At 41.2% G+C, this 17,503-nt stretch overlaps 1 protein-coding gene across 1 annotated transcript; it reads left to right on the top strand.

The window, feature by feature from the left end:
- Positions 1 to 9,750: 9,750 nt before the first annotated feature.
- LOC106576523 (gastrula zinc finger protein XlCGF7.1-like) lies at positions 9,751 to 10,560 on the top strand. The gene has a single exon (XM_014153744.2). The coding sequence runs from the start codon at positions 9,874 to 9,876 to the stop codon at positions 10,558 to 10,560; it is 687 nt and encodes a 228-aa protein (XP_014009219.2). The 5' UTR covers positions 9,751 to 9,873.
- The last annotated feature ends 6,943 nt before the right edge of the window (positions 10,561 to 17,503 follow it).

The following is a 17,503-nucleotide window of genomic DNA, read 5'->3' as shown; positions in this document are numbered from 1 at the left end:
CCAAGAGTACCCCCCAATTCTCCCTAGTAAGTGGTTCCATCCAAGGTGCACCACGGAGCATGCTCGACAGGAAGCTAGATACTCTAGCACAGGGATGGGCCCACCTTTTGAAGGCCCTAGGATCAATTTCCCCCAAAAAATATTATTTGTATTATTGTGTAATAATACAAATAATATTTTTTGGGTCTCAACTTACTGGGTCTCAACTTACTGTTGTGAGTTAGGGTACTACAAAACACAAGGTGCAATTTTGACATTTGATTGCGCAGAAGCAGTTTTTCTCTTATGTCAGTCACTGATAGTCACTCAATTAGCCCATGTCAGCTAATATTTTCTAGTCTAGCGGTCAGCTATCTAAACTTATAGTAATCATGGTCGAATTACCGACGGGGGGCCCACATTGATTTTATTAGTTAGTCTCACTCAGAGATCATAGAAAAAATTGTAAACATGGACCATTTTCCTGCCCTGCTAAGCATTCAAAATGTAGCAACTACTTTTGGGTGAAAGAGAACATTTATTAAGTAAAAAGTAAGTTGTCAAAAACATAAATAGTAAAGTACAGATACCCCAAAAAAAGACTTAAGTAAAAATACTTTGAAGTACTACTTAAGTACTTTACACCACTGTCGGCTAGCTGGCCAATGAAGTGGATCTATTATACCAATGTGAATCCTTTCAGTAGGCTACAACAACATGAGAAGTGAGAATGTCTATTGTATTTCTAATCTCTCTTTCCCTCCCTATGTGTAGCGAGTTTAGAAAGGGTGGGTGTAACGGAGTTAAAATCATACCGTAAACTCATTCCACAGCTAGCTTGAAATGTCACCAATGGAACTATCGAAGTAGATATTTTTACATACTCAACAGTAGGTATGTTGTCGAGGAGAGCGATCACATGTTTGCAAGCAGCGGATCACTGGTTGGAGTCCAGTATGGGGGATAGGGACACTGGAGGAAGCTATACTGTTACCAGAATACGGACCTCCATTTCACAGGGATACTAGGAGATCTAGTAGAGAGCGGGAGAAACAGGAGAGCGTACAACCACAGATAGTTAAAAAATCTTTAGTACAACTTTAGTACAACTGAATGCTGTCCTGCTGTGCTGATTTGTCTTGTTGTGCAACTGTATGGCAACATATTGTCGTCAATACTTTACTCACAACTAAACAAATTACTCAAGTGGTGACGACAGAGAGTAGAAAATGGCCTTCTGTTTCTTGATCCTCTTTGAGTAGATGCCAATTTCACGTCAGTCAGAATTTCAATGTGTTCCACTCATACTCCAAGGAGCCTTGAAATGAATGCTACCTTTCAATAAACTGAAATATCCATGGATGAATGTAATAATTATTTAATGACGTGTTTTCGTTGCCCTTGCAGTCCTCCCACTATGATGCACTTTTCTGTTGTGATTCATGTCATCATTGTGTTGTCCTTGTTTTGTCTTAGCTCCTCTTTACACCTCTGTGGATGATAACCCTAGTACATAAATCATGGAAACAGGGCTGAACACTGTGGATGATAACCCTTGTACATTAGTGAAGGAAACAGGGCTGAACACTGTGGATGATAAGCCTTGTACATTAGTGAAGGAAACAGGGCTGAACACTGTGGATGATAACCCTTGTACATTAGTGAAGGAAACAGGGCTGAACACTGTGGATGATAAGCCTTGTACATTAGTGAAGGAAACAGGGCTGAACACTGTGGATGATAAGCCTGGCACATTAGTGAAGGAAACAGGGCTGAACACTGTGGATGATAAGCCTTGTACATTAGTGAAGGAAACAGGGCTGAACACTGTGGATGATAAGCCTGGCACATTAGTCATGGAAACAGGGCTGAACACCGTGGATAATAAGCCTGGTACATTAGTCATGGAAACAGGGCTGAACACTGTGGATGATAAGCCTGGTACATTAGTGAAGGAAACAGGGATGAACACTGTGGATGATAAGCCTGGTACATTAGTCATGGAAACAGGGCTGAACACTGTGGATGATAAGCATGGTACATTAGTCAAGGAAACAGGGCTGAACACTGTGGATGATAAGTCTGGTACATTAGTCAAGGAAACAGGGCTGAACACTGTGGATGATAAGCCTGGTACATTAGTCAAGGAAACAGGGCTGAACACTGTGGATGATAACCCTGGTACATTAGTCATGGAAACAGGGCTGAACACTGTGGATGATAAGCATGGTACATTAGTCAAGGAAACAGGGCTGAACACTGTGGATGATAACCCTTGTACATTAGTGAAGGAAACAGGACTGAACATTGTGGATGATAACCCTTGTACATTAGTGAAGGAAACAGGACTGAACACTGTGGATGATAACCCTGGTACAATAGTGAAGGAAACAGGGATGAATACTGTGGATGATAAGCCTGGTACATTAGTCATGGAAACAGGGCTGAACACTGTGGATGATAACCCTGGTACATTAGTGAAGGAAACAGGACTGAACACTGTGGATGATAACCCTGGTACAATAGTGAAGGAAACAGGGATGAATACTGTGGATGATAAGCCTGGTACATTAGTCATGGAAACAGGGCTGAACACTGTGGATGATAAGCCTGGTACATTAGTAAAGGAAACAGGGCTGAACACTGTGGATGATAAGCCTGGTACATTAGTCATGGAAACAGGGATGAACACTGTGGATGATAAGCCTGGTACATTAGTCATGGAAACAGGGCTGAACACTGTGGATGATAAGCCTGGTACATTAGTCATGGAAACAGGGCTGAACACTGTGGATGATAAGCCTGATACATTAGTCATGGAAACAGGGCTGAACACTGTGGATGATAAGCCTGGTACATTAGTCAAGGAAACAGGGCTGAACACTTGAGTCCTGCTGTTGACAGTCAAATGTTTAGCGTCATGCTACACAGCTGGCTACAGACAAACACACACACACACACACACACACACACACACACACACACACACACACACACACACACACACACACACCTGTTCCCCTATGGCAACAGAGCTATTCTTTAAACAACCAGTTAACCCAGCTGTCGGTTTCAGATAAATTATTTATTAATAAAACCAAAAAAGTTATATATGTAAAGTCTGATATAATTCATGTGATATTTTAATGATTAAACAGAGATATACAAATGTATGCTTTCCAGAAAAGATCTTCTTCCATTTGTCCAAGAGTATTTCTCATCCATTTTGATCTAATGCTGCGCAAGCAATGATATTCAGTCGACTCCAGATAAGTGCATTTTCTATACTTGCAAACTCTGTGTTAAGTAGATTACAGTGTTTTGTCAGCCCCATTTCAATCGCATGTCTTTATAATTGCTCTTGATAATGGCATTCTCTGATTTAGTGCACGCTGTCCCATTAGTCCCAAGCATACACTAATAACAACGTTATTACTCAATTTTACTGTTTCGTGTTTCCACACGTAGTTATCGATTTCCATTATAATTGGCCTGTAACTTGTATTAAAACCCCCCACCCACATTGTGGCGCTGTGTTGTTTATGGGCTCTCCACCCACTTCTAAAAACATTAACTAATTTTCGAATAAATTAGCAGTTACTGCCTTTTTGCCTGGTAGGGCAGAATATGAAGCTATCCTCGGTTATTAGGTCTAAGTAGTCAAGTATGTTTAATACTAGTCTGATATTGTTAGAAATATGTATGTTCCTCATAAAGCCAGACTGTGTTTCATCAATGACTGCATCCAGGACTTCAATTATTTTTGCAAGTAGTAAGGCTAATATCTTATAGTCATTATTAAGAAGACAAATTGGATGCCAGTTATGGATGAGCAGCACTTCTTTTTTAGGCTGAGGTATCAGTGTTATTAACTCCTGAGCCATTGCAGGAGGGAGAAGATTGTTTTTAATACTCTCTAAAAATACTTCAAGTAGGAAGGGAGCTACTTGTTCAGAAATAACTTGTAAAATTCTGACATAATTCCATCAATACCTGGGGATGTATTGTTCTTTAGGATGTTTGACTGACTCGATAATCTCTTCAACTATGATGGGTTCATCACACTGTTTAGATTCTGTATCACTTATAGAGTGAACATTATTCAGTGAGTCCAAAAACATCTGTTGATTCCTGAGAGTACGTTGAGCTAGACAATTTCCTGTAAGAATTCCTACAATAGTTAGCAATGACTTTTTGGTAATCTGTTATAAAACCATCAATGTTTAACTTATGGATAGTGTTATTTGTAGAGTGAAATATCTCAAGTCTAAAGAAATAGGATGAATTCTGTTCTCCCTCAAGCCATGTTTTACTAGATCTAATAAAGGCTCCTTCTGCTTTAAATCTATATATATCATCCAGTTTATTTAATATACACTGCTCAAAAAAATAAAGGGAACACTTAAACAACACAATGTAACTCCAAGTCAATCACACTTCTGTGAAATCAAACTGTCCACTTAGGAAGCAACACTGATTGACAATAAATTTCACATGCTGTTGTGCAAATGGAATAGACAACAGGTGGAAATTATAGGCAATTAGCATGACACCCCCAATAAAGGAGTGGTTCTGCAGGTGGTGACCACAGACCACTTCTCAGTTCCTATGCTTCCTGGCTGATGTTTTGGTCACTTTTGAATGCTGGCGGTGCTTTCACTCTAGTGGTAGCATGAGACAGAGTCTACAACCCACACAAGTGGCTCAGGTAGTGCAGCTCATCCAGGATGGCACATCAATGCGAGCTGTGGCAAGGTTTGCTGTGTCTGTCAGCGTAGTGTCCAGAGCATGGAGACGCTACCAGGAGACAGGCCAGTACATCAGGAGACGTGGAGGAGGCCGTAGGAGGGCAACAACCCAGCAGCAGGACCGCTACCTCCGCCTTTGTGCAAGGATGAGCAGGAGAAGCACTGCCAGAGCCCTGCAAAATGACCTCCAGCAGGCCACAAATGTGCATGTGTCTGCTCAAACGGTCAGAAACAGACTCCATGAGGGTGGTATGAGGGCCCGACGTCCACAGGTGGGGGTTGTGCTTACAGCCCAACACCGTGCAGGACGTTTGGCATTTGCCAGAGAACACCAAGATTGGCAAATTCGCCACTGGCGCCCTGTGCTCTTCACAGATGAAAACAGGTTCACACTGAGGACATGTGACAGACGTGACAAAGTCTGGAGACGCCGTTTGCACAATAGCATGTGAAATTTATTGTCAATCAGTGTTGCTTCCTAAGTGGACAGTTTGATTTCACAGAAGTGTGATTGACTTGGAGTTACATTGTGTTGTTTAAGTGTTCCCTTTATTTTTTTGAGCAGTGTATATATATATATATATATATATATATATATATATATATATATATATATTACCCAGTTGATTTAATCTATATTATCCAGTTTATTTTAACTCAATCAATTCCATGTTCTCTTTCCCCAAGAGGCTGGCTGGGGATCTCTGAAAAAGGGGAAGTTATCTTAAATGATCACCTTTTCCTCCTCTGCTCTTCTGGTTTAAAAAAAATCTGGTAGTAATCTGGCTAAGGTATTTGGTCACCTCAAATTTAAAGAGCTCCCAGTTCTTGCAATAAGATGTTTCTTTATAAGCCCTTTCCCAAAAGTGTGAGAGCAGACCTTTAACCTCAAACTTAGCTATATCATTATTTAATAAGTTGCTATTTAGCTTCCAGTAGGATGCTCTACCAAGGTTCGTACCAGGGGTCAATATTTTGACATCAATGTACATGGCCCTATGGTCTGAGGGAAGTAGTACACGTTTTTAGTAACACACTCACTATCAATACATGTTGATATAAGCCAAAAATCTATTCTGGACTGTCTGGAACCTGTTTTGTTACTTCAAGTGAATTATCTGTCAGCCGGAAACCTCTCTCTCCATATAAGATCAAACCTTCCCATAAAAAGTATTAAACCCAGATTCTGATTGGTTGGCCATCTATCAGTTTAACTATTTATAGTAATGTTAGTCCCCTCCTATCAATAATAACCAATGAAGTATATGTTTCTCTACAGATTCAAGCAACTCATCATTCTCCTGTTTGGTGTTGTACACGTAGAAGTTTAAAGTATTAAGTGTAATGTCATTGTAACTCATCACAAGACAAATAACGTGACCAAAGTGATCACAGTCCGAGAGTAAAATATTACCACCAAAGGTATTTTTTTTATTGTAATGACCCCAGCGGAGTGTTCAGAGCCATGGGAAAGCCAAATATCGTTGCCCAACTGTGACTTCCAGAAGATGGTATCAGCAGAAATTGAGTTTTTTATTTTATTTCACCTTTATTTAACCAGGTAGGCTAGTTGAGAACAAGTTCTAATTTACAACTGCCACCTGGCCAAGATAAAGCAAAGCAGTTCGACACATACAACAACAAAGAGTTACACATGGAATAAACATTCATACAATCAATAATACAGTAGAAAAATAAGAAGTATATATACAGTGTGTGCAAATGAGGTAAGATAAGGGAGGCAAGGCAATCAAAGAGTCCGACTCTTAATTTAAAAAAAATAATCTGGTCAAAGTTTTTTAGCAAATAAAAATAAGGCATTGTGCTTCACATTGTTTTGGAAACCCTTAGCATTAAGATAAACTATAGACAAAGACAAAACAAGACAGATTATATGAAAGTATCAACTGTAGGATGAGTCAGAAACATAGGAGCAGTGAACGTAAGCTATAAGGAACCTTGATCTGCACCATTTAAGTCAACTTAAAGTTTATACCATTAACCATTAAAAGCTTATACCATTAACTGAGATGGTTGTTATCCGGATCTTGAAATTCAACTCAACAGAAAATTATGTTCAAGACCAAGCCAAGGGTTCTCTGTAGTAAGAGAGAATAAAAACCCTCTTTATTGTAATCAGGGACTATTCTGAACATGTTTTTCTTTTAATAAAGGGGTACCTACTTTTATTTAACTAGGCAAATCAGTTAAAAACACATTCTTATTTACAATGACAGCCTACTAGGGAACAGTGGGTTTTATTGCCTTTTTAAGGGGCAGAATGACAGATTTTTACCTTGTCAGCTCGGGGATTCGATCCAGCAACCTTTCAGTTACTGGCCCAATGCTCTAACCAATAGGCTACCTGCCTACTATTTTAAGTGCATATGAAGTGACAATAAAAAATGATTTCCATGCAGTTAATGAAGCCTTTCCCTTATTTTGTGCTTTCTTTATCGTTGGCCACAATTTGTTCCTCCTTTCTATGTCCTCCGGGCTGAGATGCTCGGCGAAACGCAGACCATGGCTCTGAAGGAATGCCTTCTTCCAAGCAGCTTTCCAGACAGCATCCCTGTAGAATCTGTCAGTAAAGAGGATGACGATACCCCTTGGTCTTGAATCGTTTTGCAGTTTCTTCTTGCCGAGGTGATGCATCACCGTCGATGCTATCACCAACTCTGTTCTTCTCTGCAGGCATAACTTCTTGGCAGATGCAGATAGCCTCACGTCGCACATTCTCCACGTCGGGCACGCCGTGGAATCTCAGGTTCCATCTTCTTGTGTATTGCTCCAGATCAGTGAGACGACTATGGTAGACATTGTTATTCTGTTCCATACTCTTTTCAACTTTAGCCACTCTCATTTTCACATTCTTGATTTCACCACATTCAAACTCGTCTTTATGAAGCCTTCGATTACCAGGGTGTTTGCGTCTACCATTGTGCCAATGGCGTCAGACCTGGAGTTGATGAGTAAAGAGAGGGTATCCACGATGTCAAGAGTCCGTGTTGCGTTTTTTGGAGGGTGGCGGTTTGCACGGAGTAGTAGTTATGGCAGTTGTCTATGAACACGTTCCTCTCTTGTTGATTAGCAATAGAACGGCCAGCTTCTTCCTTTCTCTTTTTGTCACGACTTCGCATCGACATGTCAAAATAAATGATCCACTTATCATTCCAGTCACAGGAACGTTCTTATATCTTGAGCAAATAAAAACAACAATAAGAAGAATGACTTTCTGACGCAGCTCGGTAAAAAGTGTCTGTTCAAGCCGTCCTCATAGCCTCCTCTCGCATCGTAAACGACTTCATTTGGTTTCAAATGCGCTATTGAGTCTTCACATAGGAATTAATATGTCACGTGATCAATGGTTTTGCCCATTCATATATAGATGGATTGGCTGACGACGTCACGAAAAGAAGGTGAGGGTAAAAAGGTGAGGGATGAGCCTGGAGAAATGTAACCACTCTCAAATTCATAGACCGAGCTAGGTATGCAAGGACTGACCATCTATGATATCAAAATTATAGTTTTAATCATGTTTTGAGGCTATATAGTGTTTCTTTACATTTACAAACAGGCTTATATTTGGGGTTCTGAAGGGGTACGACAGTTGAACTAAACTCGAGGCATTTATACGCTATATTCTTTAAGAATCAATGGATATCATTAATTTGTAAGTCAAAAAATCAATGGCACAACTAAGGATTCTAGCTTTAACTTCGAATGGACCCCAACCCTGATGTCTAAAGGCTCTATAGATAACCTCTGCTCCTCTCTCCTTTCCTCCAGACTCCCTGCAGCTCTCTGTCTCTGAAGAGGAGGTTCTCCATGAGAAGCAGCACTGTGAGCAGGAGTGGAGCCCCAGTCTGGGGCAGGAGAACCCAGAACTTCCACAGATTAAAGAGGAACAGGAGGAACTCAGGACCAGTCAGGAGGAAGAGCAGCTTCAAGGGCTGGAGGCTGATTTCAAATTCACTCCTTCCTGTGTGAAAAGTGAATGTGATCAGGAGGACCCACTTCAGCCCTTCACTTCTCCCCAAACCCAGACTGTGGAGAACAGAGAGCATGACCCTAAACAAGTGGATCTCAAACCTTTTGTTACTGTGACCCACCTTAAGGGTCTCTACATTCCCTGTGACCCTCCAGATAATCAAAACAATGCCTCCAGCCACAGGTCAGCTGTAAGCAGCGACCCAGCAGCACTTGACAGCAGCCCGCCATTGGATCCCAGCCCGCCATTGGATCCCAGCCCACCACTGGAACCAAGCCTGTCATTGGATCCCAGCCCTCCATTGGATCCCAGCCCACCATTGAATCCAAACCCATCAATAGGTGAACACTGTTCCAAACCCAGCACCACGTCTAAAAAAAACTCACCACTGCTGTGACTGTGGTGAAATGTTTGCTCTGAAAGCTGACCTGCAGAGTCATGTGACTCTCTACAAGAAGAGACTCAGCGAATGCCGCTTCTGCAGAAAACGATACAATTCCACCTCTAAAGTGACGGCCCATGTCCGACTCTGTCACAGTGTGAAACCCTACATCTGCCCTGTTTGTTGCAAGACTTTAAAACTCAAAGGAGATCTGTCCAAGCACATGAATACTCACACAGGGGAGAAATCATTTAACTGTGGAGACTGCGGAAAAGTTTTTGTCATAAGGGCACCTTAACCTCACATATTCTAAGTCACACAGGAGAGAAGCCATTTAGCTGTGGTGACTGTGGGAAATGCTTCAATCAGAAGGGGTCCCTAAAGAAGCACACACTTACTCACACAGGAGAGAAACCATTTAGCTGTGGTGACTGTGGGAAAAGATTCAATCAGAAGGGAAGTAAGGAATCATAAACTGACTCGCACAGGAGAGAAACCAATTAGCTGTGATGATTGTGGGAAAAGCTTCAATCAAAAGTCTAACATGTGAAAAACATCCACAAAGGAGGAAAACAGGATAAACTGAAAGAAAATTTGGACAAAGATCTATTTAGTCAGAAGATGAAAATAAAAAGTCAGGATGTGGACAATATTCTGAGTACACGCTCATAGACACAAATAGCTGGAATAAGTAAATGAAGTCTGAGAGAATAGTCAGATTAACTGATGACTGAAATATTAGTGCAGATGGCGTTATTTTGCTAAGTGCAGAGATGTATTATAGGTATGAATGTGTAGGGTTCTATCAGAAGGGGAACCTAAGGAAACATACACTAACTCACACAGGAGAGAAACCATTTAGCTGTGATGACTGTGGGAAAAGATTCAATCTCAAGGAACACTTAACCATACACATGGTGACTCATACAGGAGAGAAACCATTTAGCTGTGATGACTGTGGGAAAAGCTTCAGTCACAAGGGGTCCCTAAATAAGCATACACTAACTCACACAGGAGAGAAACCATTTAGCTGTGGTGACTGTGGGAAAAGCTTCAGTCACAAGGGGTCCCTAAATAAGCATACACTGACTCACACAGGAGAGAAACCATTTAGCTGTGATGACTGTGGGAAAAGCTTCAGTCACAAGGGGTCCCTAAAGAAGCATACACTGACTCACACAGGAGAGAAACCGTTTAGCTGTGGTGACTGTGGGAAAAGCTTCAGTCACAAGGGGTCCCTAAAGAAGCATACACTAACTCACACAGGAGAGAAACCATTTAGCTGTGGTGACTGTTGGAAAAGCTTCTATCAGAAGGGGAACCTAAAGAAGCATACACTAACTCACACAGGAGAGAAACCTTTTAGCTGTGATGACTGTGGGAAAAGATTCAATCAGAAGTCTAGTTTACTGACGCATGTGAAAAAAATCCACAAAGGAGGAAAACAGGATGAAAACTGAAAGAAAGAAAATTAGGACAAAGATCTATTTAGTCAGAAGATGAAAATAAAAAGTTAGGATGTGGACAATATTCTGAGTACACGCTCATAGACACAAATAGCTGGAATTGAGTTAATGAGAGATTAGTCAGATTAACTGATGACTAAAATAGCAGTGCAGATGGCACTATTTTGTTAAGTGCAGAGATGTATTATGGGGAATAAATGTGTAGAGGACTTATGAAATTCTACAGATTTTGTGGCGCAGCAGAAAGTTCTGCATACCCCAAATCCAGAGGTTGTGAGTTTAAATCCCAGGTTGGGTCATATTGAAAAGTCTACTGAGTGATCATGTCAAATAAGACATGACTTTAGTCATCAACTTTGTTCACAAAACATACATTGAATTATTTTATAACAATTAGATCATGAAGATGTTAACATTTTATTTTCATGATCTGATGTCATGAGCCAGTTGGCCAGGGGGAAGTGTGGTTGGTTTGTTTAAAGGTCCTGAACGGTCATTCGTACTTTTTCTCTCATGGCTAACAACCAAGACGTTTGAATAGACAGGCTGTTGGCAGGGAGCTTACATATAATAATAATAATAATTGTTATATATATATTCTTTTCATTTAACCTTTATTTAACTCGGCAAGTCAGTTAAGAACAAATTCTTATTTACAATGAAGGCATAACAAAAGGCCTTCTGCGGGGACAGGGGCTGGGATTAAAAATAAAAATAAATTAAATAAAAATATAGGACAAAGCGCACATCACGACAAGAGACAACACAACACTACATAAAGAGAGACCTAAGACTGCAACATAGCATGGCGATATTCATGACCTCACCTTGACTGACAGCTCTTTGAAACTCCTATGTCAAGCAACTTGGATGCAGTGTTGCAGTAAAACCATCTCAAGCACATTTGGTAAAACACAAAGCAACTCAAACAACATTGAAATTGCATCAATGATATCCTTAATTTTTCATACATCTCCCGTTTTGCTCTAGTTCACAGCAACACTGACGGATAAGTTGACTTGACAACTAAGTATGTTTGTGCCTCAGTATCAAATCAAATGTTATTTGTCACATGTGCTGACTACAACAGGTAGGAAAATATTTACTAAATTAACTATTTATTTTATTTTATAAAAGAGCAAAAATAAAATAACAATAATGAGGCTATATACAGGGGGTACATGTTAGTTGAGGTAATTTAGGTAATATGTACATGCAGTGGTGGAAAAAGTACCCAATTGTCATACATTAGCAAAAGTAAATATACCTTAATAGAAAATGACTCAAGTAAAAGTCACCCAGTAAAATACTACTTCAATAAAAGTCTAAAATTATTTGGTCTTAAATATACTTACATATCAAAAGTAAATGTAATTGCTAAAATATAGTATCATAGTATGAAAAGTAAAAGTATAAATCATTTCCCATTCCTTATATTAAGCAAACCAGATGGCACCATTTGATTTAGATATTTTTTGATAGCCAGGGGCACGCTCCAACATTCAAACATAATACATAGTACAGATAGCCCCAAAAACTACTTAAGTCGTACTTTAAAGTATTTTTACTACATGTACACCACTGTGCACACCTAGGTAGGGGTAAAGTGACTATGCAAAGATGATAAACAGCGAGTAGCAGCAGCGTAAAAAACGTTTTGGGGTAGAAGCTGTTAAGGAGCCTTTTGGACCTAGACCTGGCGCTCCGGTACCGCTTGCCATGCGAAAGCAGAGAGAACAGTCTACGACTAGGGTGGTTGGAGTCTTTGGCAATTGCCTCTGCTTAAGAGGTGTCTGCATGACATCCTACTACAGCAAAAGGAAATCGGATAGCTGGCCAATGAAGTGGATCTATTACACTAACAAGGATCCTTTCAGTAGGCTACAACAACATGAGAAGTGAGTATTTCTAATCTCTCTTTCCCTCCCTGTGTGTAGCGAGTTTAGAAATGGTGAGTGTAATGGACCGAGGTAAAGACAGGTTCAGGTTGGATATTCGACAGATATTCGCCTGTAGTTTTCCTTACCTCCACCTACAGCAGTTAGGGACCATCAACATAGTGACAAATCAAATTTGAAACATTTCAATAGCTATTTAACCATTATGCCTAAAACTTTCAAAACTGGTTCTAGCTAACCCGATGGTATAGACACACATTGCACACATTTTTTTTGTCGATTTACATCTCGCACTATTTTAAATGATTTATTTACATCTTTGAATTTCAATAGCTCATTAATCATATGACCTACTGGACTCAAACAAGGTTCAGAATGTCCACTGACTACCCTTCTATATTGCACACCCTTTAGTGTGTCCATTTTCATCTCACATGATTTTACATGAATTTTTCAAAATGTACAATTTCAATAGCTCCTTGGTCCTGTGACCTAGTGACTTCAAATAAGGTTCAGAATGTCTACTCAGTGGGCCTACACATTGCCCACCCTTTAGTTTGTCCATTTTCATCCCACATGATTTTACATGAATTTTTCAAAATGTTAAATTTCAATAGCTCCTTGTGACTTCAAAAAAGGTTCAGAATGTCCACTGACTACCCTTCTATATTGCACACCCTTTAGTTTGTCAATTTTCCTCACATGATTAAACATGAATTTTTCTCAATTTAAGTGTAAGCTTGCAGGCCTTCATTTTACATGGGTATTACTTTTTTTTTAAGTAAACAAATGTTCCAGCCTCACAATAACTATCTTTCACATGGACACTGAAAAGATCCACAAATGGCTCTATGTGCTATGGATCAAGGACAGGACAGGTGTTCAAACAGAGGTGCTTAAATGAAGGCGCACAGGTAGGCCTCATGAAAAACAATGTTTCATATGCTCTTTTTAATCACAGTAATAGGCAGTGATTTGTCAGTCACAGTGAGCTTGATAACGTGAAAGAATCCTTTTCATAGCATCACTTTCATATACTGTACATTAAGACAAATCCTTCTACGTTGAGTATTAAAATGCAGTTTACATAACCTGATAATGACTTGATATTTGAGTGCATTCACAACAAGCCACCTGCAGACAACTTACAAAATGCAATAGTGCATTTGAGGGTTTGTTTTTCTGATGAAAATTGTTATTTGATGCATGGCCTACTATTTCTAACTGGAAAAATAAATTCCTATGTCTTTTGTGAGTAAAATCCTTTTTCCAAAATTGATTTAGGTACATTTTTGTGAAGAGGTATGAGGGTTGTGATATGGGTCATTTAATATTAAAATCATTTAAGGGATCAATACATTTCTATATTGCTTCCCCAGTATCTGCATGAACCATTAGGCCAAGTGTTTTTGGTTGACCCTGCTGGACAGAAAGAGGAGGAATCGGAACACGCTGCATTCAAATTCAGGTCTTAGTTATTCCATTGTGCTGGATCTAATACATATTAGCATTTGACATACATTCATAAGTGTTATCATTTTTTATGACATACTGTGAAAAACTCTCTTGGCTGCTGGCTCTGTCACTTTCAGACATGTGCAGAGCAGACTGAAAGGGGAAGGGTAGCTCTTGATTTGAACCACATGGGTTCTGTGTAAAGAGAGAGTAATCCAAAAGGCACAGACACACACCTTGACTTTCAATTGGCACCGTTGACCTGTATATATTCTCCCCGGATTGACTCTTTGGTGCACAGTCTGGCAGTCTGACTAAAGTGCCAGAGGTATGAGGAGAGACATCCTCCTTTGTATTTATGGGAACAAATATTTCCTAACACTTTGGATCCTATTCTTGGATAGTTAGAAGACACAATGCATCAACGCATTTAAAAAAAAAAAGAAGCTAATTACTGTCCATGAGTAACCTCAACATTGTGGGTCTGTGGTTGTTTGGGCCAAAAAAAGTGCCAACTCAATTCTATCAGTGACTAGTCTCTCATGCCCTTATGAACGGGGACACGGCAATAGTTTTTAATCTAAACCAGCCCTTTTTTACTGGAGTACACTAACCCCTAATTGGGGCTATTTTCTTAACACATAGTAGCAGTTTACCAGATAAGAAGTCAAGAAGATCAGAAAGTAGATTGTTGTAAGGGTGTATTACATCCTGTGCTGGCCCCATTGTCATATCCATTCTGGATTCTGAGTGGTAAAATCACAGCTGAAAAATGCCTCTATGTATGTGTATACATTTTCCTCCAAGACAGAACTGCCAAAGGGGGTGGAGTTGTAATCTACTGCAGAGACAGCCTGCAGAGTTATGTCATGCTATCCAGGTCTGTGCACAAACAGTTCAAGCTTCTACTTTCAAAAATCCACCTTTCCAGAAATAAGTCTCTCGCTGTTGCCACTTGTTACAGACCCCTTCAGCCCCCAGCTGCGCCCTGGACACCATATGTGAATTAATTGCCCCACATTTATCTTCAAAGTTTGTACTGTTAGGTGACCTAAACTGGGATATGCTTAACATCCCGGCCGTCCTACAATCTAAGCTAGATGCCCTCAATCTCACCCAAATTATCTTGGAACCTACCAGGTACAACCCCAAATCTGTAAACTTGGGCACCCTCATAGATATCATCCTGACCAACCTGCCCTCTAAATACACCTCTGCTGTCTTCAACCAGGATCTCAGCGATCACTGCCTCATTTCCTGCGTCCGTAATGGGTCAGCGGTCAAATGACCACCCCTCATCACAGTCAAATGCTCTCTTAAACACTTCAGCGAGCAGGCCTTTCTAATCGACCTGGCCCGGGTATCCTGGAAAGATATTGACCTCATTCCTTCAGTAGAGGATGCCTGATTATTCTTTAAAAGTGCTTTCCTCACCATCATGAATAAACATGCCCCATTCAACATTTTTAGAAACAGATATAGCCCTTGGTTCACTCCAGACCTGACTGCCCCCGCAATATGCAACTTTTCAGGGAAGTTAGGAACCAATATACACAGGCAGTTAGAAAAGCAAAGGCTAGTTTTTCTTTTTTTATTATTTTACCCCTTTTACACCTTTTCTCCCCAATTGGTAGTTGTCTTGTCTCATCGCTGCAACTCCCGTACGGACTCAGGAGAAGCGAAGGTCGAGAGCCATAAGTCCTCTGAAACACAACCCAACCTAGCCACACTGCTTCTTGACACAATGCACATCCAACCCGGAAGCCAGCCGCACCAATGTGTCGGAGGAAACACTGTACACCTGTCGACCTGTCGACCTGGTCAGCATGCACTGCACCCGACCCGCCACAGGAGTCGCTGGTGTGCGATGAGACAAGGATATCCCTACCAGCCAAATCCTCCCTAACCTGGACAATGCTGGGCCAATTGTGCGTCACCCCATGGACCTTCCGGTCACGGCCGACTGCGACAGAGCCTGGGCTCGAACCCAGAATCTCTGGTGGCACAGCTAGCACTGCGATGCAGTGCCTTAGACCACTGCGCCACTCGGGAGGCCACAAGGATAGTTTTTTCAAACAGAAATTTGCATCCTGTAGCACAAACTCCCAAAATTTCTTGGACACTGTAAAGTCCATGGAGAAAAAGAGCACCTCCTCCCTGCTGCCCACTGCACTGATGCTAGGAAACAATCTAATCTACGATTATCGAGAATTTCAATAAGCATTTTTCGACGGCTGGCCTTGCTTTCCACCTGGCTACCCCTACCCCAGTCAACAGCTCTGCACCCCCCACAGCAACTTGCCCAAGCCTCCCCCATTTCTCCTTCACCCAAATCCAAATACCTGATGTTCTGAAAGAGTTGCAAAATCTGGACCCCTACAAATCAGCTGGGCTAGACAATCTGGACCCTCTCTTTCTAAAATTATCTGTCTCAATTGTTGCAACCTCTATTACTAGCCTGTTCAACCTCTCTTTCGTATCGTCTGAGAGCCCCAAAGATTGGAAAGCTGCCGCGGTCATCCCCCTCTTTAAAGGGGAGACACTCTAAACCCAAATTGTTAGAGACCTATATCTATCCTACCCTGCCTTTCTAAGGTCTTCGAAAGCCAAGTTAACAAACAGATCACAGACCATTTCGAATCCCACCGTACCTTCTCCGCTATGCAATCTGGTTTCCGAGCTGGTCATGGGTGCACCTCAGCCATGCTCAAGGTACTAAACGATATCATAATTGCCATCGACAAAAGACAATACGGTGCAGCCGTCGACCTGGCCAAGGCTTTCGACTCTGTCAATCACCGCATTCTTATCAGCAGACTCAACAGCCTTGGTTTCTCAAATGACTGCCTCGCCTGGTTCACCAACTACTTCTCAGATAGAGTTCAGTGTCTCTATGGGGGTGCCACAGGGTTCAATTCTCGGGCCGACTCTTTTCTCTGTATATATCAATGATGTTGCTCTTGCGGCTGGTGATTCTCTGATCCACCTCTACGCAGACGACACCATTCTGTATACTTCTGGCCCTTCTTTGGATACTGTGTTAACTAACCTCCAGACGAGCTTCAATGCCATACAACTCTCCTTCCGTGGCCTCCAACTGCTCTTAAATGCAAGTAAAACTAAATGCATGCTCTTCAACCGATCGCTGCTCGCACCTGCCCGCCCGCCTAGCATCACTACTCTGGACGCTTCTGACTTAGAATATGTGGACAACTACAAATACCTAGGTGTCTGGTTAGACTGTAAACTCTCCTTCCAGACTCACATTAAGCATCTCCAATCCAAAATTAAATCTTGAATCGGCTTCCTATTTCGCAACAAAACATTGTTCACTCATGCTGCCAAACATACCCTCATAAAACGGACTATCCTACCGATCCTTGACTTCGGCAATGTCATTTCCAAAATAGCCTCCAACACTCTACTCAGCAAATTGGATGCTGTCTATCACAGTGCCATCCGTTTCGTCACCAAAGCCCCATATACTACCCACCACTGCGACCTGTGTGCTCTCGTTTCCTAGCCCTCGCTTCATACTCGTCGCCAAACCCACTGGCTCCAGGTCATCTATAAGTCCTTACTAG

This window comes from Salmo salar, chromosome ssa17, assembly GCF_905237065.1.
Source record: "Salmo salar chromosome ssa17, Ssal_v3.1, whole genome shotgun sequence".
NCBI lineage: Eukaryota > Metazoa > Chordata > Actinopteri > Salmoniformes > Salmonidae > Salmo > Salmo salar.
This window is presented reverse-complemented; position numbering and strand designations above follow the sequence as displayed.

Coding starts and splice junctions, on each gene's coding strand:
- LOC106576523 (XM_014153744.2), top strand. CDS start 9,874: ATGTATTATAGGTATGAATGTGTAGGGTTCTATCAGAAGGGGAACCTA.